The sequence below is a fragment of the Bos taurus genome, chromosome 11 (genome assembly GCF_002263795.3).
Source record: "Bos taurus isolate L1 Dominette 01449 registration number 42190680 breed Hereford chromosome 11, ARS-UCD2.0, whole genome shotgun sequence".
Lineage (NCBI taxonomy): Eukaryota > Metazoa > Chordata > Mammalia > Artiodactyla > Bovidae > Bos > Bos taurus.
In genome coordinates, this window is record NC_037338.1 from 46,532,422 (window position 1) to 46,557,618 (window position 25,197).

The 25,197-nt window shown below is 44.1% G+C and overlaps 2 protein-coding genes across 2 annotated transcripts; both read right to left on the bottom strand.

Annotated features, from left to right (window-relative positions):
* Positions 1–4,967: 4,967 nt before the first annotated feature.
* On the bottom strand, positions 4,968–5,683 carry LOC101904177 (enhancer of rudimentary homolog). The gene has a single exon (XM_059891760.1). It carries the CDS (start codon positions 5,630–5,632, stop codon positions 5,318–5,320), a length of 315 nt encoding a protein of 104 aa, XP_059747743.1. The 5' UTR covers positions 5,633–5,683; the 3' UTR covers positions 4,968–5,317.
* A 5,303-nt stretch (positions 5,684–10,986) lies between these two features.
* On the bottom strand, positions 10,987–19,501 carry IL1B (interleukin 1 beta). The gene is given in 7 exon segments (NM_174093.1): positions 10,987–12,065; positions 13,013–13,143; positions 14,962–15,123; positions 15,904–16,102; positions 17,972–18,020; positions 18,766–18,827; positions 19,447–19,501. Coding segments are annotated over 6 exon segments (801 nt in total). The 5' UTR covers positions 18,813–18,827; positions 19,447–19,501; the 3' UTR covers positions 10,987–11,852.
* Between the last annotated feature and the right edge of the window lie 5,696 nt (positions 19,502–25,197).

The window sequence follows — 25,197 nt, forward strand, 5'->3', positions numbered from 1 at the left end:
GCTTCAGTAGTTGTGGCATGTGGGCTCAGTAGCTGCAGTTCCCGGGCTCTGGAGCACAGGCTCAGTAGAGCAGTAGGGGCTTGATGGCTCTGAGGCATGCAGGATCTTCCTGGACCAGGGATCGAATCAGTGTCTCCTGCATTGGCAGGCAGATTCTTTACTACTGAGCCATGGGGGACATCCTCCAGCTCTCCCTCCTTTGCCCTTTCTGCTTCAGTCACATGACCTTACTTTGATGGGATTCAAAGCAGGCCACCTCCAAGTATGTCACTTTAATGTACTGATTCTTTTGAAATAAAGTTACTTTGGAAACAGTGTAAGAAGAAGGCTCTGACCCTCCTCTGTTCCCATGAATGCCAGAAATACATCTATCATGGAAAGTTACCCTACCTACACAAGACGGATGTCAGACATAGGGAATATGAGATAAGGAATTCAAGGCCAAGAAAGCTGTATAAACAAATAAGCTTCGTTACTTCAATAGTCTGCTGCCCCAAGCAAAATTCCCTCTGTTTTGTCAAATTTTCTCAAATTTTCTTTGTCTTACAGGTATAACAGTTGCCCGCTTTGGTCACTTCTTTGAGCTATATACCTTTGAGGTTCTTGGATGTGTGCAATTAAATTTGACTTTTTCTTTCTCTTTTTGATGTCTTTTGTCAATTTCATTACTAGACCAGCTCAAAAGATCCTAGAATGGTAGAGGAAAGTTTTTTCCTCCTCTACTCTCCTTGGTTCTCTCCCCTTGGCATGCTGTCCCCCCAAATCTTTGCAAGATTTGCATCCTCTTACATCTCTGCTCAAGCCACCTCCCATAAAATGGCACCTCTCATTGCACCCACCCTTTATTTTCTATCCTAAGAAAGATTGCACCCACCCTTTATTCTCTATCCTAAGAAAGCTTTGCTCTTTTCCTATCACTGGTGTAGATGCTAGAGCCGATGACCCAACCTCGCCTCCACTCCCATCATTACAGAGAAAGAAAAGAAGCCAGAGGTCAAAGTGGCCCCAGGCCCCCACTTCAGCCTTCTCCTCATCACTGTGCGGCAGAACTTGATTAAGTGTTGTCACTGCCATCACCTGACACACCGACATGAGCTGCTGTCACTCTTGGCATCGTTCAACCAGTCCAGGCAACACAGCACCAGGGCAACAGTCCCATGAATGCTGGGAAGGATGCTGGAGTGACCTTCACTTCCCATGTTACTTCTGTATGATCCCTGGCAGATGAAAGTTTTCATATCTTTTGTCTCTGAGGGCTGGTGGGATGGGGGCACAGGGGCTGGAGAGAAAGAGAAGCACTGGCCCTTTCAAACAGCTTGTGGGGAAACTCAAGACGAAGTTTGAGTTTAACAGACTCAAATAACAACCATAATTCACACCTTGGTTTCCAGAGGGCCCTTCCTGCCTCAGCCCACCTGGGCCCCTCTGTCTCTAGCTGCCCCAGTTGCCAGAAGGGAACTTGTTCTCAGAGGCAGTGATGTCCTGAGTCCCAGGCCCGTGGCACCTTCCTTGCACCTCCCAGTCTTACTTTTCCTTGTCCACATCCTGCATTTCATGGTTTTATAACCTGCTCTCAGAGAGGGATGTGAATTTTCACGATTACTGGTGTAAGCAAACAGTCATGCTTCTGCAAATAAGAAAAGCAGTACTTCTGGACTTCCCGTGGACGTCACTTGGCTTGCTTCCACACTGCCCATTTAGGAGCCAGGATGTGGGTGGGATGTGATAGGAATTGGGAGGAGGCTCTGACTGTGGTCCCACACCCCTGGGCGGGCATCTCACCAGTTCTCTAGATCATCCTCACCCCGGTGTCCGGTTCAACCAGATGGTTCTGAGTACTTCAGCAAGGTTGTACCAGGGAGTAGGGAATGGGTAGGGAGGAGGTCTATCCGAAGGCACAGTCTTACCCTTGTCCCTCTGACCGGGATGCTGGCACAGTCACCACCCCCAACCTGTCTTTCAGACGGGACATGCTCCCATCCATCATTGTATCATTTACCTTCCCACACCTGCTTACTGCAAGCCAAGCTTACGGCATGAGCCACACCCTAACCCTATGTTGGCTTGATACAGAATCCAGTACATCAAACCAAAATCCCCAAGCACTGGCCCCCTACTCTTCAAGTACCTGGATAGGATCTCCTTGAAAGATAGTTGGAGCTGTGGTGGTGGAGAGTGCAACCTGCTGGAGGGGCAGACAAATTGAATTCCCAGTTCATTGGAGAGACTTCCTACTTCCCGTTGTATTTCCGGTTGAGTTCATGGTGGGTGGGAGGGTATCAGCTCTCCTCACTCAAACCCTCTGACCCTTTCCCTTTCCTTTCCAACAGACTATTTTCATTTGTTTTTCTCTTTATGACTTACTTCACTGTGTATGACACGCTGTATCTGGGTCCATCCAGGTCTCCAATTTTGTTCCTTTTATGGTTGAGCAACATTCCATTGTATACATGTACCATGTCTTTAGCCATTCATCTGTGGATGGACACTTGGGTTACTTCCCTGTCCTTGCTATTGTAAATAATGTGGCTGTGAATACTGGGATGCCTCTATCTTTTACACATATATGTAGAATCTAGAAAAATGGTATAGATGATCTTATTTGCAAAGCAGAAACAGTGACACATATGTAGAGAACAAAGGTATGGACATCAAGGGGGATTGGGAGATTGGGATTCTCGTTTATATCCTACTGATACTATGTATAAGATAAATAACTGATGAGAACATACTGTATAGCACAGGGAGCTCTACTCAGTGATCTGGGTGACTTGAATGGGAAGAAAGTCCAAAAGGAAGGGGCTATTGCTGTACAGTAGAAACGGTCACAACATTGTAATGCAACTATACTCCAAAAAAAAAATTAAGAACAGCAAACAAAAAAAGAAGGCATGGAATGATACACACAGAAAATAGGCCATTTTTCTTTTCCAGGATAAGGCTCCTCAGTGCAGAGGAGGAGAGCTGGTTTTGGGAAATAACTTGTCCACAAACCAGGAATAGAACAGCCCTTGGAGGCTCTATTTTAGTCTTTGTCTCAGGTCCAGGAATTGAAACAATTAAAATACAATATCTTAATGAAAAATATTAAAATGTAAGTACATATATATATGTATAATTCATGAATATATTCCTCTTGTAAAAAATTCAAACATTATGAATAAAGTTGAAGTTCCTCTTCATGACCCCCTCCCAGCCCCATCCCACTATTTTCAGCCTGGTCTGTACTCTTTAGGGCTCTTTGCCTTCCATACTCTTAGACTCGCATGGTTATGCATTTTACTTCTTTTTCCAAAAACATTTATTTATTTATTTGTTTGGCTGTGCTGGGTCTTAGTTGTGGCACCCAAGATTTTGGACCTCTGATCTTCACTGTGGCATGCAGGATCTTTTTTTTTTTTTTAGTTTCCGCATGCAGGATCTTTAGTTGTGGTATGTAGAATCTATCTCCCTGACCAGGGATCAAACCTGGATCCCCTGCATTGGGAGCACGGAGTCTTAGCCACTGGGCCACCAGGGAAGTCCGGATTATACATTTTGGATGGGCAGTGTCTATTTTTTCTTTTATATGGATGATTTCATTCTGTGCTTAGAGTTCTGCAGTTTGACTTTTGCACACAATGATTCACCTGGATCTCTCTCCTTTCAGTGCTCTCGTTTTCTTTTTAATTTGCTGTGTTTTATTTAAGGTTTTTCCTAACAAAGGATGTTTAGCTTGTTTCCAGTTTACTTTTTCCTAAACAATTCTAAAGTAAAAGTCCTTAAACTTGCTTCTTTAGGGAAGACATTCAGTAGTGGAACAGTAAGTCATGTTAAAAATAAATTAGGCACCGTCAGGACTTCCCTGTCCAGTGGCTGAGACTCCATGCGCCTAATGTAGGAGATCCGGGTTTGATCCCTGGTCAGGGAATTAGAGTCTATGTGCCACAACTAAAGATCCTGTGTGCCACAGTAAAGTTTGAAGATTCTGCATGCTGCAACTAAGACCTGGCACAGACAAATATGAAAATAAATATAAAAAAATAAATTAAACATATCAATTTTCTCTCCAAAGTGGCTATACCAATTTACTCTCACATAGATGATTTGCAGGGCTTCCCTAATAGTTCAAGCACTAAAAAAATCTGCCTGCAATGCAGGAGACACAGGAGACTCGGGTTCAATCCCTGGGTCGGGAAGACCCCTGGAAGAAGCCATGGCAACCCACTCCAGTGTTCTCGCCTGGAGAATCCCATGGACAGAGGAGCCTGGTGGGCTACAGTCCATGGGGTTGCAAAGAGTCAGACACAACTGAAGAGACTGAGCACCTACACACACATGAGTGAGACGCCTTCACAGTTTGTTGGTTTTCTTGCTGGCATGTCCTTTCTTTGGGGCCTGAGAGTAGTGGGTGGAGTTGAACCAAGGAAACGGAACAATGCCACCACTGGGGCTCCCAGAGGGCACATCTGCTTTCTCCCCCAAAGCAGCCGCCTGCCTCCCAGGAGTCCTATTCCGTGTTGTGGATGGGTACCACTTGGATGCCTGCTCCTAACAGCCGTCCCATCCTTTGCACTGCAGTTAGGAAGCAGACTGAGCTGGGAGAGAGGCTTTGCTGGGTTGCAGGGTCTAGTTCCATCCACATCTTGTGCCCTGGCTGGGAGAACTGTGAAGAAGGAGGAGAGGGTGTTGGCAGTGAGCCACTGAGGACCGGCACATTGTTTTTCCCCAACTAAGTCATATGCCATTTCTCCCTTTTTTGTTTTGATAGAAGGCTTTAAAAACTTAGTACTATTTTATTTGAGTAGTTAATATATTCACATGATTCAAAAATCAAACAATATAAAAAGTATTGAAAGAAATGTCCTGCTCCCACCCTCATCCCCTTGTATCTTACTCCCCAGCCCCTCATGACTACATTTTATTTTATTTATTTATTTTTTAACTAAAGAACACTTATTTATTTTTCACCAAGACTTTATCTTGAGGACGTAACTAAACTGCGCCTCCACTCCCCACCCCAACTTGAAGGAGGATTAGTACAGTGGATGTTATAAAGAAGGTATGAACAGTTTGAGGGACTGGAACCAATGTTAACTGACAAAACCCAACTTCCATCTAAATCATCATAAAAATGTTTAAGTAAAAAAAAAAGGGGGGGGGGCAAAGGGGTTTTCAGATTGAACAAGATCATCACATTTTATCTAATACATTCAATTCTGGCTAGGATATACCAAAATGGAAACAGGAAAACTATAATACAAAACTTCCACTACAGCACACTGCACACACCTGTGTTCCAAGCCCACCCCTGTTCCCCTAATGCTTGCAAACTCAACTATTTCCCAGCCTGTTGGGCCTGTCCACGAAGGAGCACGTAGATCTTCTCTTTAATCCAATCTTTGTTATAAGGCTGGTATGTCTGGGTATCAGCTCGGTAAACAAGGCAGCTGAGGTCTGCCAGGTCATCAATAAAATCAAACAACTGACTGATATCATATGTGATAGAGGGGCTGTTGGGATTCATTCTCTTCAGATATTCTTCATACATTTTACAAACACCTTCCATACACTCATTCACAGATTCATAGTCAGCGTAAGTTCTGCCTTCTGGCCTCTTGGTAGGCTGTACCAGCAAGATGGTGTGAGACATCGCGCCAAAGTCTCCCGCTGCAGCCGATGCCGACTCCGCCGCCGCACCATGACTACTTTTTAAATTTGTTATGTATCTTCCGGAGTTCTCAAAATCAGATAAAAGACATTGGAAGGGACTGCCTTATTTCTTTTTAAACTTTTTATTTTGTATTGTGGTATAGCTGATTAACAACGTTGTGATAGTTTCAGGTGGACAGCAAAGGGACTCAGCCATACATACACATGTATCCATTCTCCCCCAAACTCCCCTCTCATCCAGCTGTCACATAACATTGAGCAGAGTTCCATGTCCTAATCATTAGAGTATTGCCTTATATATTTTTTTTCCTGCCTTTTGTTACATAAAAGCTGTGTTCTTAGTTGCTCAGTCGTGGCTGACTCTTGTGACCCCATAGACTGTAGCCTGCCAGGCTCCTCTGTCCATGGGATTCTCCAGGCAAGAATAATGGAGTGGGTTGCCATTTCCTTCTCCAGGGGATCTTCCCGACCCAGGAATTGAAGTCAGGTCTCCGGCATTGCAGGCAGACTCTTTAATGACTGAACTTTTAGGGAAGCCCACATAAAAGCTAGCACACAATAAACACTGCCTCTTGTTCTTTTTTATGTTTCACAATATCTTGGAGAGGAGTCCCATAATTCATTCTACGAATGTCCCATAATTCATTCTACGAATGTCTCACAATTCATTTAGCCAGTCTTCTTTGATAGAAACTTGAGTTGTTGCTCATCTTTTGCTGTTACAAGTGATGCGCAATGAATCATTTTGATCATTAATGCACATGACTGTATGTCCATTTGTAGGATAAACCCCCAAAAGTGAAATTGCTGGGCTATAGGTGGATGTGTATTTGTAATCTTCATAATTACTATCAAATTTTCCTCTATAGGAGTTGAACCCATTTATTCTCCTCATACATGCACTGTAATGTTCAGGAGTGAGCGTTTCCCCAGTCTTCCCAACAGGGTGTGATGTTAAACTTTTGGTATTTGCTAAATCTGATAGAAGAGTGTAATCTCAAAGTGCTGTTAATTCAACTTTATTCTAAGTAATATGGAGCATCTTTTACTTTGTCCAAGATTAAATGGTATTTCCTTTTCAGAGGACAACCTATTAATATACTGTTTTATTAAATTTCCACCTATTGTTTTGATGGATTTTCATGATTGCTTTTTTCTACTGTTTTGTGGGAACTCTATATACTAGGCAAATTACCTCTTTGTCTGAGATTACAATTCCTTTTTTTCCCCCTGGGTTGTTTTTGTGTTTTGACTGGTGACTTCTGCAAACCTGAAAGTTTTCTCTTGGCCCCATTCATTCTTTCATCCTCCATGCCTGTGTTCATACTGGTCCATCTATCTAGGCTACTCTCTCCTTTTCTTTGTGTGGGGAACTCTTGCTCATCCTTTTAGGCCTGACTCAAACATCATACAACTTGACCCTCAGTCTCCAGAGCAAATCTTGTCACCCCTCTTAGCTGCTCCTTTCATACTTTGCCATGTCTCTACTTGTTACTCTGTCTTATTTTTAAAAATCCACCTTCCCTCTCTAACTAGGAACACCTTCAGATGAGATGAGTTGCTCAGTCATGTCCGACTCTTTGCAACCCCATGAATCGCAGCACGCCAGGCCTCCCTGTCCATCACCAACTCCCGGAGTTCACTCAGACTCATGTCCATCGAGTCAGTGATGCCATCCAGCCATCTCATCCTCTGTCGTCCCCTTCTCCTCTTGCCCCCAATCCCTCCCAGCATCAGAGTCTTTTCCAATGAGTCAACTCTTCGCATGAGGTGGCCAAAGTACTGGAGTTTCAGCTTTAGCATCATTCCTTCCAAAGAAATCCCAGGGCTGATCTCCTTCAGAATGGACTGGTTGGATCTCTTTGCAGTCCAAGGGGACTCTCAAGAGTCTTCTCCAACACCACAGTTCAAAATAATCAATTCTTTGGCGCTCAGCCTTCTTCACAGTCCAACTCTGACATCCATACATGACCACAGGAAACACCATAGCCTTGACTAAACGAACCTTTGTTGGCAAAGTAATGTCTCTGCTTTTGAATATGCTATCTAGGTTGGTCATAACCTTCCTTCCACAGAGTAAGCGTCTTTTAATTTCATGGCTGCAGTCACCATCTGTAGTGATTTTGGAGCCCAGAAAAATAAAGTCTGACACTGTTTCCACTGTTTCCCCATCTATTTCCCATGAAGTGATCCCGTGACCGGCTGCCATGATCTTCGTTTTCTGAATGTTGAGCTTTAAGCCAACTTTTTCACTCTCCACTTTCACTTTCATCAAGAGGCTTTTGAGTTCCTCTTCACTTTCTGCCATAAGGTGGTGTCATCAGCATATCTGAGGTTATTGATATTTCTCCCAGCAATCTTGATTCCAGCTTGTGTTTCTTCCAGTCCAGTGTTTCTCATAATGTACTCTGCATAGAAGTTAAATAAACAGGGTGACAATATACAGCCTTGATGAACTCCTTTTCCTATTTGGAACCAGTCTGTTGTTCCATGTCCAGTTCTAACTGTTGCTTCCTGACCTGCATACAGATTTCTCAAGAGGCAGATCAGGTGGTCTGGTATTCCCATCTTTTTCAGAATTTTCCACAGTTTATTGTGATCCACACAGTCAAAGGCTTTGGCATAGTCAATAAAGCAGAAGTAGATGTTTTTCTGGAACTCTCTTGCTTTTTCCATGATCCAGCGGATGTTGGCAATTTGATCTCTAGTTCCTCTGCCTTTTCTAAAACCAGCTTGAACATCAGGAAGTTCATAGTTCACATATTGCTGAAACCTGGCTTGGAGAATTTTGAGCATTACTTTACTAGCGTGTGAGATGAGTGCAATTGTGCGGTAGTTTGAGCATTCTTTGGCATTGCCTTTCTTTGGGATTGGAATGAAAACTGACCTTTTCCAGTCCTGTGGCCACTGCTGAGTTTTCCAAATTTGCTGACATATTGAGTGAAGCACTTTCACAGCATCATCTTTCAGATTTTGGAATAGCTCAACTGGAATGCCATCACCTCCACTAGCTTTGTTCATAGTGATGCTTTCTAAGGCCCACTGGACTTCACATTCCAGGATGTCTGGCTCTAGGTCAGTGATCACACCATCGTGATTATCTGGGTCATGAAGATATTTTTTGTACAGTTCTTCTGTGTATTCTTGCCATCTTTTCTTAATATCTTCTGCTTCTGTTAGGTCCATACCATTTCTGTCCTTTATTGTGCCCATCTTTGCATGAAATGTTCCTTTGGTATCTCTGATTTTCTTGAAGAGATCCCTAGTCTTTCCCATTCTGTTGTTTTCCTCTATTTCTTTGCATTGATTGCTGAAGAAGGCTTTCTTATCTCTTCTTGCTGTTCTTTGGAACTCTGCATTCAGATGTTTATATCTTTCCTTTTCTCCTTTGGTTTTTGCTTCTCTTCTTTTCACAGCTATTTGTAAGGCCTCCCCAGACAGCCATTTTGCTTTTTTGCATTTCTTTTCCATGGGGACGGTCTTGATCCCTGTCTCCTGTACAATGTCATGAACCTTATTCCATAGCTCATCAGGCACTCTATCAGATCTAGGCCCTTAAATCTATTTCTCACTTCCACTGTATAATCATAAGGGATTTGATTTAGGTCATACCTGAATGGTCTAGTGGTTTTCCCTACTTTCTTCAATTTAAGTCTGAATTTGGCAATAAGGAGTTCATGGTCTGAGCCACAGTCAGCTCCTGGTCTTGTTTTTGCTGACTGTGTAGAGCTTCTCCATCTTTGGCTGCAAAGAATATAATCAATCTGATTTCAGTGTTGACCATCTGGTGATGTCCATGTATAGAGTCTTCTCTTGTGTTGTTGGAAGAGGGTGTTTATTATGACCAGTGCATTTTCTTGGTAAAACTCTATTAGCCTTTGCCCTGCTTCATTCTGTACTCCAAGGCTAAATTTGCCTGTTACTCCAGGTGTTTCTTGACATCCTACTTTTGCATTCCAGTCCCCTATAATGAAAAGGACATCTTTTGGGGGTGTTAGTTCTAAAAGGTCTTGTAGGTCTTCATAGAACCATTCAACTTCAGCTTCTTCAGCGTTACTGTTTGGGGCATTACTGTGATATTGAATGGTTTGCCTTGGAAACAAACAGAGATCATTCTGTCGTTTTTGAGATTGCATCCAAGTACTGCGTTTTGGACTCTTTTGTTGACCATGATGGCCACTCCATTTCTTCTGAGGGATTCCTGCCCGCAGTAGTAGATATAATGGTCATCTGAGTTAAATTCACCCATTCCAGTCCATTTCAGTTCTCTGATTCCTAGAATGTTGACATTCACTCTTGCCATCTCTTGTTTGACCACTTCCAATTTGCCTTGATTCATGGACCTGACATTCCAGGTTCCTATGCAATATTGCTCTTTACGGCATCGGACCTTGCTTCTATCACCAGTCACATCCACAGCTGGGTATTGTTTTTGCTTTGGCTCCATCCCTTCATTCTTTCTGGAGTTATTTCTCCACTGATCTCCAGTAGCATATTTGGCACCTACTGACCTGGGGAGTTTCTCTTTCGGTATCCTATCATTTTGCCTTTTCATACTGTTCATGGTGTTCTCAAGGCAAGAATACTGAAGTGGTTTGCCATTCCCTTCTCCAGTGGACCACATTCTGTCAGATCTCTCCACCATGACCCGCCCATCTTGGGTTGCCTCACGGGCATGGCTTAGTTTCATTGAGTTAGACAAGGCTGTGGTCCTAGTGTGATTAGATTGACTAGTTTTCTGTGAGTATGGTTTCAGTGTGTTTGCCCTCTGATGCCCTCTTGCAACACCAACCATCTTACTTTGGTTTCTCTTACTTTGGGCGTGGGGTATCTCTTCACGGCTGCTCCAGCAAAGGGCAGCCATTGTTCCTTACCTTGGAAGAGGGGTATCTCCTCACCACTGCTCTTCCTGACCTTCAACATGGGATAGGTCCTCTAGGCCCTCCTGCACCCGTGCAGCCACAGCCTTACCTTTCTGATTTCTGTACTCCCAGCCCCTAGGACATAACACTGGCTTAAGATGTTTTTGTTGAATAAATGAATAGAGAAACACTTGGCAGCTGTTACCACCAGCCCTTACTCCCTATAATACTTTAGCTGATCCTGTTTTTCAGAGGAAACTTGTGTGCCATATATACTTTTGTTGAATAACAGAAGTGAAAGGGAAGGGTGTTCAAGCTGGTCTTTGCTGGCCAGTGATGTTCCTAAGTGCTTTGCATTCAGTGATGAGGAGTGGGTTTCTAATTCCCCAAGGAGATCGCTCATGACTCCATTCATCTTTACTCTTCTACATCAGATCCAAGAAAAGTCAATGACCATGTGGAAAAAACATTTGTTTTCAGTGAAATTTATTTCAAAATCATTGAACAATCTGATCATTCTTCCCTATTCATAAATGCTATGCTATGCTAAGTCACTTCAGTCGTGTCCGACTCTGTGTGACCCCATAGACGGTAGCCTACCAGGCTCCCCCGTCCCCGGGATTCTCCAGGCAAGAACACTGGAGTAGGTTGCCATTTCCTTCTCCAATGCATGAAAGTGAAAAGTGAAAGTGAAGTCGCCTAGTCGTGTCCGACTCTTAGCGACCCCATGGACCGCAGCCTACCAAGCTCCTCCATCCATGGGATTTTCCAGGCAAGAGTACTGGAGTGGGGTGCCATTGCCTTCTCCGCTATTTATAAATAATTCTATTTAAATAATCTGAGCTTGTATACTTTCAGGCTTGGTGAAAGGACTTGACAGAAGGATGGCACTCTAACCCAAAGGAAATTGGTTCCACAGTTATTGAAGGCTAGGATTTTTCACAGATGCGCCTGCTTCTAGGCCCCCTGGAACTAAATTAAATAGACTAACACATCAATAAATAAATAAATAAATAGTTAAGTGGTTGCTCATCAGAAGCTGGGTGCAAAGGACAGAGGATTTCTTTGAAACTAGTGTGCCATGGTTTTTGCCAGGCTGGCTTTGAGTGAGTAGAAGTGAGAGAGGGGTGGCTCAGTGGATGGGGTCTGAGGATGGGCTCTGGGAGGAGGGGATTGTTCCTCCTGGCCGTGGGGAGATCTCTAAGCACTAATGCAGGGAAGGCAGTCGGGCATGGATCAGACAACAGTGAAGTTCAGGCTGCAGCTACATTCTTCCCTTCCCTTCTGCCAGTCCTTGGGGTTATTCAGCCCACGTGGACTCCCTGGGTATGGCTTTCTTTAGGGAGAGAGGGTTTCCATTCTGAAGTCAGTTATATCCTGGCCACCTCGAAAATGTCCCAGGAAGACGGGCCTTTCTTCGATTTGAGAAGTGCTGATGTACCAGTTAGGGTACAGGACAGACTCAAATTCAACTGTATTCTTGATTTCTGTCTTGTAGAAGACAAAGCGCTTTTCCATATTCCTCTTGGGGTAGACTTTGGGGTCTACTTCCTGCAGCAAAACAGAAATAAACATCTTTAAGAAGGAAAGGGCAAAGACATTCTACCCTGGTCTGGACAAAGTTGTTCTCTGGGTCATTTAAAAATGGATCAGCAGGGCTCGGGTCCAGGAGCCAGACTCCTGAGTTGTCTTTGTGACCCCGGCCTTCTGTGCGGTGACAGAAGGCACACTTATCCTTCTCTGAAACTTAGCATCAAATGCTAGTGTGTATAATATAGGTGGAAATGTTTTCAAAAGTGAAAATTAGGTAAAAGCTTCTAGGTGTAGCTAGTTTCCAGGGACTTATCCTGTGTTTTTCCTCATGGCTCTGGCTAGAATGACTTCAAGTTGGACATGAAATTTTTGCTGGGAAAACTGGTGGGAAAAGGAGGTGTGGTTTTGGGAGTGCAGTGGAGATGGCAGTGACTGGTCCCTTGAACCGATTAAGTCCTCAAAGTGTCATCTATCAAATGGTGGTTGTTGTTTAGTCACTCAGAAGTGTCCAACTCTTATGTGATCCCATGGACTGTAACCCACCAGGCTCCTCTGTCCATAGCATTTCCAGGCAAGAATACTGGAGTGAGTTGCCATTTCCTACTCCAGGGTTTCTTCCCGATGCAGAGGTCTAATTGGAATCTCTTGCGTTTGCAGGCAGATTCTTTACCTCTGAGCCACCACGGAAGTCCCATCAAATGGAGGAACTCTAACAATGTATAATCTGTTTGGTGGCAAGACGGAAAAAAATCTGCAGAATAATTTACTTTTTGTGTTATGGGAGTGAAAGCTACATGCATTTGACACTTACATTAAATTGATTTCCATTTATGCAAAATTATCATGTAGATCTACTCCCAGAGGTTCTGGGGAAGGAGGAAAGTTAGTTGTCTGTGAAGTAAGTGATGGCTAGGGATGCCCCAGAAAAGCCTGAGAAGGGCCTTCAGCCCCTGGTATTCACTCACCTCCAGCTGCAGGGTGGGCGTATCACCTTTTTTCACACAAGACAGGTATAGATTCTTGTCCTTGATACCCAAGGCCACAGGAATCTTGTTGTCTCTTTCCTCTCCTTGCACAAAGCTCATGCAGAACACCACTGGGGAGAGGAGAAGGGTCTTGTGGTCAGGGATATGGCACTGCAGGGTCAGCCCAATCCCTGGACCCCAAGCCCAAGACTCATACAGTATAGCATCCTCTGTGGGAACCCACACTGAGGTTCTTATGGCAACCCACACTGAGGTTCCTACAGCCTAACAGATAGGGTAATCCCACAGATCATAGCAGCTTCAGTTTCTTGAAACAGGTGTTTCCCTCAAATGGTCTGGGGGCTTCTCAGAGACTCATCATAGTGGCAATGAAAAATCAGGGGGTCTAATTTTTAAAAATAGGAGAAAGCTCTCATGTCCCTGACTGATCCACAAGAACAGAACAGTATGATCAACATGAAAATTGAGAAAAGAGATAAAGCTGGGCTCCTGAAAGACACTGGTCATGGATCTATTTCAAGACTATAAACAGGAAAGTGGGAAGAACCTGGGAAAGGAGAAGCTTAGCTGGGAAAAGGGGTTCCAAAGAAAAGACATGCATTTTTAGTCTTCCTTAGTTATAGCTGTCTCACTTAGAGGCCCGAAGGTCATGCTCAGAACGCTGTTCTAAAGAAACAGGGTTGTCTTGGCTTGGTTGAAACCAGGATGCTTTCCCTCAGGGATGCCTCTCTTCAAGGTCAACACCCTTTGAAGAGAACAGTCTGGCTGCTCCTTTCAGCTGCCCTCTTGGTTACGCCCCTGCATACAGGGTTCAGCCACAGTGGCAAAGTGCCAGACAGATTCCTGCAACCCGTGGGCCACCCCTGGACTTGAAGCAATGCCAGTGACATGGGCTTGCCTGGTGGCTCAATGGTAAAGAATCTGCCTGCCAGTGTAGGAGACACGGGTTCGATCTCTGGTCTGGGGAGATCCCACATGCCACAGAGCAAGTAAGCCTGTGCATCACAGCTACTGACACTGTACTCTAGAGCCCATGAGCCATCTACTGAAGCCCCCTCACCCTAGAGCCCATGCTCCACAGCAAGAGAAGTCACTGCAATGAGAATCCCATGCACCACAGCTAGAGAGTAGCCCCAGCTCATCACAAGTAGAGAAAAGCCCTCACAGCAACAAAAACCCACACAGCCAAAAATAAAGAAAAATTTAAAAATAAAAATAAAAAGGTTGCCAGTGACAGTAGAGAGATATAAGTTCCTGCTTGTCAGTTAGGTTTCCCTCTAAGGAACCATCTGGTTTTGGATGGGAAGGATGTTAGGGGTAAGGGGGCAGGGTTGAGAATGAGGAGGGACAAATTATCTCCTCACCATTCTAGTTTCAACCCCAACAACCGGAAGAAAGAACCCACAGGCAGTTAGGTCATGTCCATCAAATGACCTCTTTCTAACAGAAGCACTGCCATTAAATGACTTGGCTGGGCAGTGGTCCTGGGCTTGCTGGAGCAGTCTAATTTCTCAGAGTCACCTCTGTTGCTGAAAAATGAACGTACTAAGGGACTCAATGTGGTCTCATCACTAGAATCCAAACAAAACGTTTGCATGTCCTTCATTATTGTTGTTGTTATTTAGTTGCTAAATCATATCCCCTTGACTATAGCCCTCTAGGTCATGGAATTTCCCAGGCAAGAATACTGGAGTGGGTTTCCATTTCCTTCTCCAGAGGATCTTCCTGATCCAGGGATTGAACCTATGTATCCTGCATTGACAGGCAGATTCTTTACCATTGAGCCATCTGGGAAGCCCCAGCATGTTCTTTATTATATGCTATTTCACTGCCATGGATCATTTTCCTTAATGGGTCTGCTCTGTTGAAAATGTAGAGAATTAGCAAGCAACGAGGAGGCCAAGAAAAGAGACAAAGTCCCCAGGTACCTTCTCGGTTCATTTCCTGTGAGAGGAGGTGGAGAGCCTTCAGCACACATGGGCTAGCCAGCACCAGGGATTTTTGCTCTCTGTCCTGGAGTTTGCACTTTATTGACTGCACGGGTGCGTCACACAGAAACTCGTCGGAGGACGTTTCGAAGATGACAGGCTCTGAAATGTGGAGCACAGATCTTGTTTAGGGAGATTCCCAGGTGATTATGGGAGGCAGAATTTGTTTCCTTGGAGGACATCTGAGCATGCCTAGCTGATGCTCGATTACATCAGTGGAGAGGAAGTTGGGGTGGGTCAGAACACTGCGCCTGGCACCCTAAGACGTAGGTTCAAACTTCAGCTCTATTACTTGCCGTGGATGAGCCATGGAGTCACTTATGTAAAATGGTGGTGGCAACAGATGTGGCCGAACAAGGACATCCTGAGAGTCACAGGATATAATATAAATGAAAGCATACAGAATGACTGGCTGCTTTGCAAATATGAGTAGTTATCAAGGTCCTATTTTAAGAATAGTTTCAACAACTAAAAAGGAGAGTGAAACCATCACCAAGTTGGATTCTATACAGTAGTGTATTGAAATGTAACATTTTGGGTACCATTTTATGCAAGTCTGTAAATTCGAGAAAAGCTTCCATAATTTTAGGATGCATAGCATGATTAGCCAGTTACATCATTATTTCATTAAGGAAGAATTCCTTAAAAAGTCTTTTAAGGGAGCAAATCAATCTGATGGAAAACAAAACAAAAAAAGACTGGTTTCAACTGAAGAGATGATTAACTGAGCTTCTAGGTGTCTCTGTTTTCCTCTCATTACTGGGCCCTCTACTTTTAAAGGGTTTCAGCCTCAGGGGTTGGGGGGTGTTAGCTGTTGGGTTATGGCCTCTGAGAAGGAAATGACCAGCGATCTCATGTCTGCCCTCAGCTCTTATTAGGTACCTTCTTCAAAGATGAATGAAAGGATGCTCCTCAGGTCATCATCATGGAAGACATGTGCGTAGGCACTGTTCCTCAGCTTCTCCATGGCCACGATGACCGACACCACCTGCCTGAAGCTTTTGTTGTAGAACTGGTGAGAAATCTGCAGCTGGATGTTTCCATCTCCCATGGAACCGAGGTCCAGGTGTTGGATGCAGCTCTGTGAAGAGACCAAAGAAGTCAGCGTGGGAAGGTGGTTGGGCCAGACAACTCCTGTTTTGACACGAGAGAGGAGGAAGGAGGAGATTCACGCGTGCTCAGCCACTCAGTCATGTCCGACACTCAGAGACCCCATGGGCTGTAGCCAGGCTCCTCTGTCCATGGGATTCTGCAGGCAAGAATACTAAAGTGGGTTGCCATTTTCTCCTCCAGGGAGTCTTCTGGACCCAGGGATCAAACCCACTGCGTCTCCTGCATTGGTGGGCAGATTCTTTACCACTGAGCCACCTGGGAAGCCCAAGGAAGAGATAACAGAGCTTCTAAAGATAAACTTTCATCTCTCTGCAACCCAGAGAGGTTAAGTGGCTTATCCAAAAACAGCGGCCAGTGAGAGGCAGACCCTAAACCATAATGTAAGCTTTCTAATGCAGTATACAACATTCTTCTAGAATAAATCCATTCTTACCTTATCTTTTCTTACACATGCTCCACCTAACCATAAACTTATACCTTCTAACACTATTTATCTTTTTGGAAGCCTAATGCACCAACGTTATGTATTTCATTTTTCAGGGCTATGATGATCAGATTTTCAATATGCCTCTGCCCAATCAACAATGTTCTATACAATCTTTTTCTCAAATGCTTTCTCATAACCATCCTGCAAAAAAGTGGTTACTATTATGAAATAGTTCCTCAATTCAGAGAAACTGTTTAACTAACTGCATTAAGCCTTAACTGAAGTTGCTTGCAAGGCATGATAATGGTTTAAAAGTTTGAAGGACAGCTCAAGAGACCTGTAACAACACAGAGGAAAGCTGAGTGGGAGGGACATTCTGCCCAGAGCAGAGGCCCCAGGAGAGAGAGCCAGAATGCTGCAAGAGACTGTGGGAGGGAGGGCTGGACAGAGAAACTGGGCTCCATCTAGGGCTGGAGAAAACCAGTTGTGCTGGTTTTAAAGTCTTTAAAGAAAGGAACTTTCAGCAAGACAGGAATGCTTGATAAGGCTGGAGGAGGTTGTCACGAACTAAAAACATCTGAGAGAACAGCTGCCTGCTAATTGGTACAACTGTGCTAGCTCGGCTGATGGCTGAACTACCTGAGAGAGTTATTAGATTACAGGAGTTATTACATTTACAGAAGAGGAGGGACAGCTGGAGGGTCAACAATGCTCTCTGGGTCACAAAGCATCTGACACTACTGAGTGAGTGAGCACACACACACAAAGAAACACTCCTCTGCTAGATGAACTTAGCTCCTGCTGGTAATATCTCAGAGCCAAGGGTTGCAGGATGCTAGGGTCTCGGACATCATCCTGCTTATGACCCTTATTATTCAGACTAGCATCAAAGGGGTAAAATGACTTGCTCAAGATCCAACAGCAAGTGAATAATTTTCTCGTAACTCCCAAACTCAACTTTTTGTTTACATCATGACTTGTTGTCCTTAAGCTCCACTTCAGGGAGCAAAAAACAATCCCACCCTTAAAGGAGGCAGACATATTCATTCTCAAGGTTATCATCTCTGGGTCAGGTTCAGTTCAAGTGATTAATGTAACTTCATCACTTTTAGAGCTGAACACCTCTCCTAAAAGAAGAATTAAATTTGCTTGGAAGAGACAACAAGCATTATCTCTACTTAAATTCCCCTTCTAAAAGCCTCTGCAAGCATGGCCAGCATCACCAAGCCTCAGTGAAACACTGGTGGCATGGGAGTTGCAGAGTGGCCAGCTTCCATTTGTCTCACTGGAAGAGGATAAAGTCATTTTATCACAAAATTCCATAGGAACAAGCCGGCCCAGAACACTTCCCTTGAGTCTTTCCTCTGTCAGAGCCCCTCAACATGTTGGGATCAAAGCCCATAGACTCACCTTCATCTGTTTAGGGCCATCAGCCTCAAATAACAGCTCATTCTCGTCACTGTAATAAAAACAGAAAGATTGCTCAATTTCATCTCCTGGACAAGATTAGCTTTTCTTCCCTGTTGATAATCTTCACCATCAATGCATGTGTGCTAAGTTGCTTCAGTTGTGTCTGACTCTTTGTGATCCTGTGGCTCCTCTGTCCATGGGATTTTCCAGGCAAGAATACTGGAGTATTGCCATGCCCTTGTCCAGGGCATCTTCTGGACCCAGGGATCGAACCCATGTCTGCTGCATCTCCTGGGTTGCAGGCAGATTCTTTACCCACTGAGCCACCTGGGAAGCTGGGCAATAGTAAACTGCAAACAACATGTTCCTTAGGGCTGCCTGAAGCAGGTAGTTGCCATGGTAATATACATGGGACAGCACAGGAGGAGGGCAGGTATCCATTGCTGTCTGAGCTCTCTGTTGTATCCTGAGACCTAACTTCCAGCCCGGTGAAAATCTGAGCTTTCCTTCTCAGTTAAGCCAAATCTGCCAAGGGATCCCCTGGATTGTCCACTTGGAACCTTTCTTTCCTGTTTCCAGTTGCAGGAAGCCCCTGAAGCAGCATCTGGGTGGCCTAGGGGTACCATGGCTGGACTTGCAATGGGACATCAGTCCTTAAACCAGGTTGACTTGGAACCCTGCTTGCCACTGTAAGAGGCAGTTTGGGAGACGAATCTGGTCTCTAAGCACATATAAAAATCCACTCTTGAGAGGAAAGCCCTGCTAACACAATTGGTATCAATTTTCCCACTGACCTGTAGTAAGCCATCATTTCGTTGATGGGTTCAGGTACGGTTGCCATGGCTGTTTCAGAAACCTGTGCAAAGAGGAGAAAAATGAGTGACCATTTGCCATGCCAGTCCCCATGAGGGCTGCCTTCTTCACATGTGAATTGCCCTCAGCATCTTGTACCTGGCAGGCAAGCAAAGAAGCCATTTTCAAATGAATGAGTGAATGCACGAAAGTCATCCTTTGGGTTCAGAGTAAGTGAAAGTCACTCAGCTGTGTCTGACTCTTTGCAATTCTTAAGGCCAGAATACTGGAGTGGGTAGGTGGGTAGTCTTTCCCTTCTCCAGGGCATCTTCCCAAACCAGGGATCAAACCCAGGTCTCCTACATTGTAGGCGGATTCTTTACAAGCTGAGCCACAGGGGTCCAGAGTAAAGCATTTGCTAAACCAAGCCCAAACCAGGAGCGGATCTCTTAGGTGATCTGGGGGAGAGGTAGGATCCTGAGCTCTCAGATGCCAGCTGCTAGATAAGTGGTATTAATTCCCCTATTATTTTGCAAGTTATGGTATTATAACATAGCTGGCAGTTTTGCAGAAAGCCCAGCTGTCAGGCAGAGAAGGAAGAGAAGAGAGAGGGAGGAAGACAGAAAAAAAGAGAGAGAGAGACTCCTTTAAGACCTAGTCAGAAGGAAGAATTAAAGTGGTACCTGGGCAATGAAGGTTGGCTGGAGAGAATAGGATCCCTGGGTGGCTTGCTGTGCCTCCAAGCGGGTATACTGTCTGCTGGTCTCTCCTACCTATTTTATGGCCTTCAAAAGCAGAAGTGGAGAGCTGAGAGATTTCCCCTTTGGTTAACTGATTTCGCAACCAAGTTAAAAAAAAAAAAAAAGGATTGATGGTAACTCCTGGGAGAGAAATAATTCTCCAGTCCTTGGGAGGGCAAGTGATAGCCAACTGTGACACATCCTTGCAAATGTGTCATCATGCAAATATATGTTGGTTTTTCTGACAACTTTTGTGCAGATGATGTGAAACCAAAATAGCGGGTTTTCCTAGGTAAGAAGGATGTTTTAATTTCGGATCTCCGGGGACAAAGTGGAGGACACACACAGGCACACGCACAAAATTGCTTCCTCGCTCACTCCTTGCACTTAAGTTTAGGAAACTTCTCACTTGGAGATGAATAAGTGAGCATAGGGAAGTGACAGTAACCCTGTGAATTCTGAACCCATCATGCTGTTTTCTACCTTGAAGGCTCTGGGTCAATTACTGAAGCCTCTGGGGAGACATTTGATCTTGCTAGGATGAGGCAGGGAAAACACAGTTGTGCAGGGATGCAGGCTTCAGATGGAGCTGGGGGAACCTTGGAGACAAGCTCATCCAACCCATTCTGACCAGGTGCTGGTATCCTAGCCAATTGCATATGGAATCAACATTAATATTTGTTGGACAGTGAAATGAACCTGGATTGAGAACCTGTTTGAAAAGATTGTGAATAAGTTTCATAATCACATTCCCTTTTTAAAATGCAGAGACGTTGGGGTCTTTTCTGGAAGAACAGTGATTAAGACTCTGCGCTTCTACTGCAACGGGGTTAGGTTTGATCCTTGGTTGGGGAACTGAGATCCCGCATGCCTCATGGTGGGGCTACAAAAAAAACTGCAGAGATGGTTTATGCCTAACAGAATTTTTTTTTTCTGTTAAGTCTGAGAAGCAAAAAATTTCTAAATAAAAATATTCAGCTGAGACTATATCTGTTGGTAGCTCCAAGAGTTATTAGACATTAGACCTTTTTTTTCCTCTAGTTTTATTGCAATGCTATTTACATTAACCTTGTATAAGTTTAAGGTGTTCAACAGGGGCTTCCTCAATGGCTCAGAGGTAAAGAATCCACCTGCAATTCAGGAGATGCAGGAGATGTAGTTTCGATCCCTGGATTGGGAAGATCCCCTGGAGAAGGAAATGGCAACTCATTCCAGTATTCTTGCCTGGAAAATTCCATGGACAGAAGAGCCTGGTGGGCTACAGTCCATGGGGTTGCAAAGAGTCAGACATGATTGAGTAACTAAGTACAGCACAAGGTATACAAGTTGATGACTTTATATATATATGGGTGAGTATATATATATATATATACACATATAGCAAAAAGTTTAACCATTCATAAACTTATACATATATACACATATGTACTATATGTGTATATATATACATATATATATACACATGGTGTTGAGAACATTTATGATTTACCTTCTTAGCAACTTTCAGCTATATGATACAGTGCAGTACAGTGTTAATTGCTCAGTCGTGTAACCCCATGGATTGTAGCTCACCAGGCTCCTCTGTCCATGGGATTTCCCAGGCAAGAATACTGGAGTGAGTTGCCATTCCTTTCTGCAGGGGATCTTCCCTACCCAGGGATCGAACCCAGGTCTCCCACATTGCAGGTGGATTCTTTACCACCTGAACCACCAGGGAAGCCCACATGATACGTAATGCTGCTAAGTTGCTTCAGTCGTGTCCAACTCTGTGCAACCCCACAGACGGCAGCCCACCAGGCTCTCCCGTCCCTGGGATTCTCCAAGCAAGAACACTGGAGTGGGTTGCCATTTCCTTCTCCAATGCAGGAAAGTGAAAAGTGAAAGTGAAGTTGCTCAGTCATGTCCGACTCTTAGCAACCCCATGGACTGCAGCCTACCAGGCTCCTCCGTTCATGGGATTTTCCAGGCAAGAGTACTGGAGTTGGGTGTCATTGCCTTCTCCATGATACGTAATACGGTATAGATAGCTAAGTTCTGGGAATCTAATGTACAGTTTAGTGATTATTATTAACTATACTGATACGTAATACAGTATAGTTAATAATAATCACTATACTGTACATTAGATTCCCAGAACTTAGCTATCTTAAAACTGAAAGTATCATACATACTCTTTGACCAACATCTCCCATTTCTCTCACCCCCTAGCCCTTGGCAACCGCTATTCTTTTCTCTGTTCCTATGAGCTTTGCTTTTATTTTATTTTTTTTAAGATTCCATGTATAGGTGAGATCTATAGCTTTTGTATTTCTCTGACGTATTTCACTTTGCATAATGCCCCTCAAGTTCATCTGTGTTGTCAAAAAGATAAGATTTTCTCCTTTTATTTTTTTATGGCTAAATAATATTCTTTTATATACATGTTGCTGCTGCTAAGTCACTTCAGTCGTGTCCGACTCTGTGTGTGTTATATATCTCTAAATTGAGATATGTATCTTTGTAATATAGTCTGAAATCAGAAAGTGTGATACCTTCAGCTTTGTTGTTTTTAAGATTGTTTTGGCTATTCAATGTCTTTGGAGATTCCATACACATTTTTGAGTTGTTTTTCTGTTTCTGTGAAATATGCTGTTGGAATTTTGATAGGAATTGTGGTGAATTTATAGGTGGCTTTAGGTAGTATGGACAACCTAGAGGGGTGTGATGGGGATGGAGGTGGGAGGGAAGTTCAAGAGGAAGGGGATATATGTATACCTATGGCTGATTCATGTTGATGTCTAGCAGAACCATCATGACACTGTAAAATAATTATCCTCTAATTAAAAATAAAATACATTTTAAAAAAGAAAAAAGATATTAGTTATTCTAGTTCAAAACATGGGATATCTTTCCCTTTACTCATGTCTTTGATTCTTTTATCAATGTGTTATAATTTTCAGTGTACAGGTCTTTTCACCTTCTTAGAAATTTATTTCTAAGTATTTTGTTGCTTTTGATACTATTGTAAATGGCACTGTTTTCTTTATTTCTATTTTGCACCAGACTTTGTTTAACTCAGACATCAGAAGCATGCCTGCCTGGGTACTGCTCCAGGGTAGCGCTGGAAGAATGAATGAATGAATAATCAGGTCAAAACTAGTGCTTGGAGTCTCAGAACGATGCCTTCTCTACCCCCTTTGTCACCTATATTATAGCACATTTAAAAAATAATTTATTATGTATTTATTTTTGGTTGTGTTGGATCTTCATCGCTGTGCATAGGCTTTCTCTAGCTTTGGCCAGCAGGGACTATTCTCTAGATTTGGTGCACAGGCTCCTCTTGTTGCAGAGCACAGGCTCTAGGGAACTCGGGCTTAAGTAGTTGCAGCACACCGGCTCAGTAGTTGGAGTTCCCAGGCTCTAGAGCACAGGTTCAGTAGTTGTGGCTCACGGATTCAGTTGCTTCGTGTCATGTAGGATCTTCCTGGATCAGGGATTGAACCTGTGTCTTCTGCAGTGGCAGGCAAAATTACCACTGAGCCACCAGGGAAACCCTATAGCACTTATAGCACTGAATCGGAACCTGGCTCACTTACCAGGTTCCTTTAGGAGCTTGTGAACTCTCAGAGCCGGGACAAGCACACTGTGATGTGCAAGTTCTGGCAGTAAAACTTTGCTCAGCATGGTTCATGGGAGACAGTTTTTGACTTTTGCAGGCAGGAGGGAAATAGACTTTCCCATGGGCAAGGATCATATAATGGTTTCACCAGCCAGCCTTCTGATTGGGCCCCTAGTATCTTGATATTGAGCCTCCCAGGAGGCTCAGGGGTAAAGAATCTGTCTGCTAATGCAGGAGACATGGGTTTGATCCTTGGTTTGGGAAGATCCCCTAGAGGAGGAAATGGCAAGCCATTCCAGTATTCTTCCCTGGGAAATCTCATGGACAGCAGAGCCTGGAGGGGTACAGTCCTTGGGGTCAGAAAAGAGTCAGACATGACTTAGTGACTAAACAACAATCACAACAAATCTTGATATCAGGAAGGCAGATGCAAGAAACCTATCTTTGGAATGTTGTATGTTCCACATGGAATCTAAAAGTTGCAACCTGTTCAATACATCCCTTTCTTGTGGGTTTGGGGATCTGTAGTCATTTCCTAAGTCTAAGCCCTTATAAAAGTGGAGGTCTGGTTCTGCAGACTCTGTTTTGCCATCATAGGATCCACTCTGGAAATGAACTCTTGGTCCTCAAGTCTCATTGAAAGAACTACCAACTTCCTCAGACTCCTTATGCTGGGGACCTGGTGGTCTGGTAGTTCTGTGGGTTCTCCTGACAGAGAATCAGAATTGGTGATGTGATTAGAAGCCAAGTGAAGGAAGACGAAAACCAGCGGCAGTAAGAGAAGTAGGCAAGGGACTCAAGCATAATTTCTGAATGAATCCGTTCTGTTTCTGGGACTTGAGATAGAGGTCAGGAATAAAATTACTTCTCCATCTTCTTCATCCATCAGTATCCAGGGTGCATGAGCCCTCATTCTTTCTGTTCAAGGGAAATTTTGGAGCCGTGGGGCAATGCCCCTTGACGTAATAATCTCTACAGTTCTGCCCTGTCTCATCCCAGCCCTGTGGCCTGGACACAAAACCTGGCAGCATCCTGTCCATCTCAGGAAGTGAAACCTCTTATTGTGTCAAGTTCACAGATTGCACAATGCCTGTATTAAAAACAGTCTTTCCAGGAGGACGACTCAGGCCCCAGCACTTCCTTCCGGTCCCCAATAAGCAGAAAACATCTCATTACAGATGTAGTTGCACAGAGGGAGGGCCTGGAAGAGTGATGATGATGGGGATGGAGATGCCTGGGAATGGACCAAGCAGAAGTGGGAGATTGGCAAGCCTGGATGTCATAGGGAGCTTCAGCTCTTCGGAGATTCTTCAGCTGTTGAGTCACCCAAGCTCTTCTCATATCAAAATTGCCCGCTACCCTGCCGAGTCATTCCTCTGAAACAGGACTGGCCTTACTTAGAGCAGCGTGTGCCTTGGTATCATTTTATGCCTCATCTTGGGCATCTAGCCTCTCTTAATAAGGTTGGTCTCACCCAAATGGTCTTCACTCAGTTTGAACAAGAAGACAGGCAAAATAATCATGGGTTAGTTCTTATATTGTCATGATACATGTAGTGATGTCTGCTCTATGTTGGAGGCCATGACCAACCCTACCATCTTCCCCAAGTCCCTTCTCATCCTCAGCATTGACTTCCTAATATTGTTCCTAAGAGTCTGTCATTTTCCTTCCATTATTTCTGTAGATCTTTCTGGTATCCGAAAGTGTAAACAATGTCCTATATAGCCACACTTGTCACCATGGATACATGACTCCTTTTCCTTCTGCTGCTGCTGCTAAGTCGCTTCAGTCGTGTCCGACTCTGTGCGACCCCATAGACAGCAGCCCACCAGGCTCCCCCGTCCCTGGGATTTTCCAGGCAAGAACACTGGAGTGGGTTGCTATTTCCTTTTCCAGTGCATGAAAGTGAAAAGTGAAAGTGAAGTCGCTCACTGGGTATTATTTAGGACTGGGAAGTCTGATTTTTAGGTTTGAGACCTCTGTTCTTCTCAGAGCATCATCTTAGTTGGGTCTGCTTCCTGCCCCCTTGAACCCAAGTACTTATAGAGGGGACAGACTCCAGGAATGCTCCATCCTCTCTCCAGATCTAGAACAAG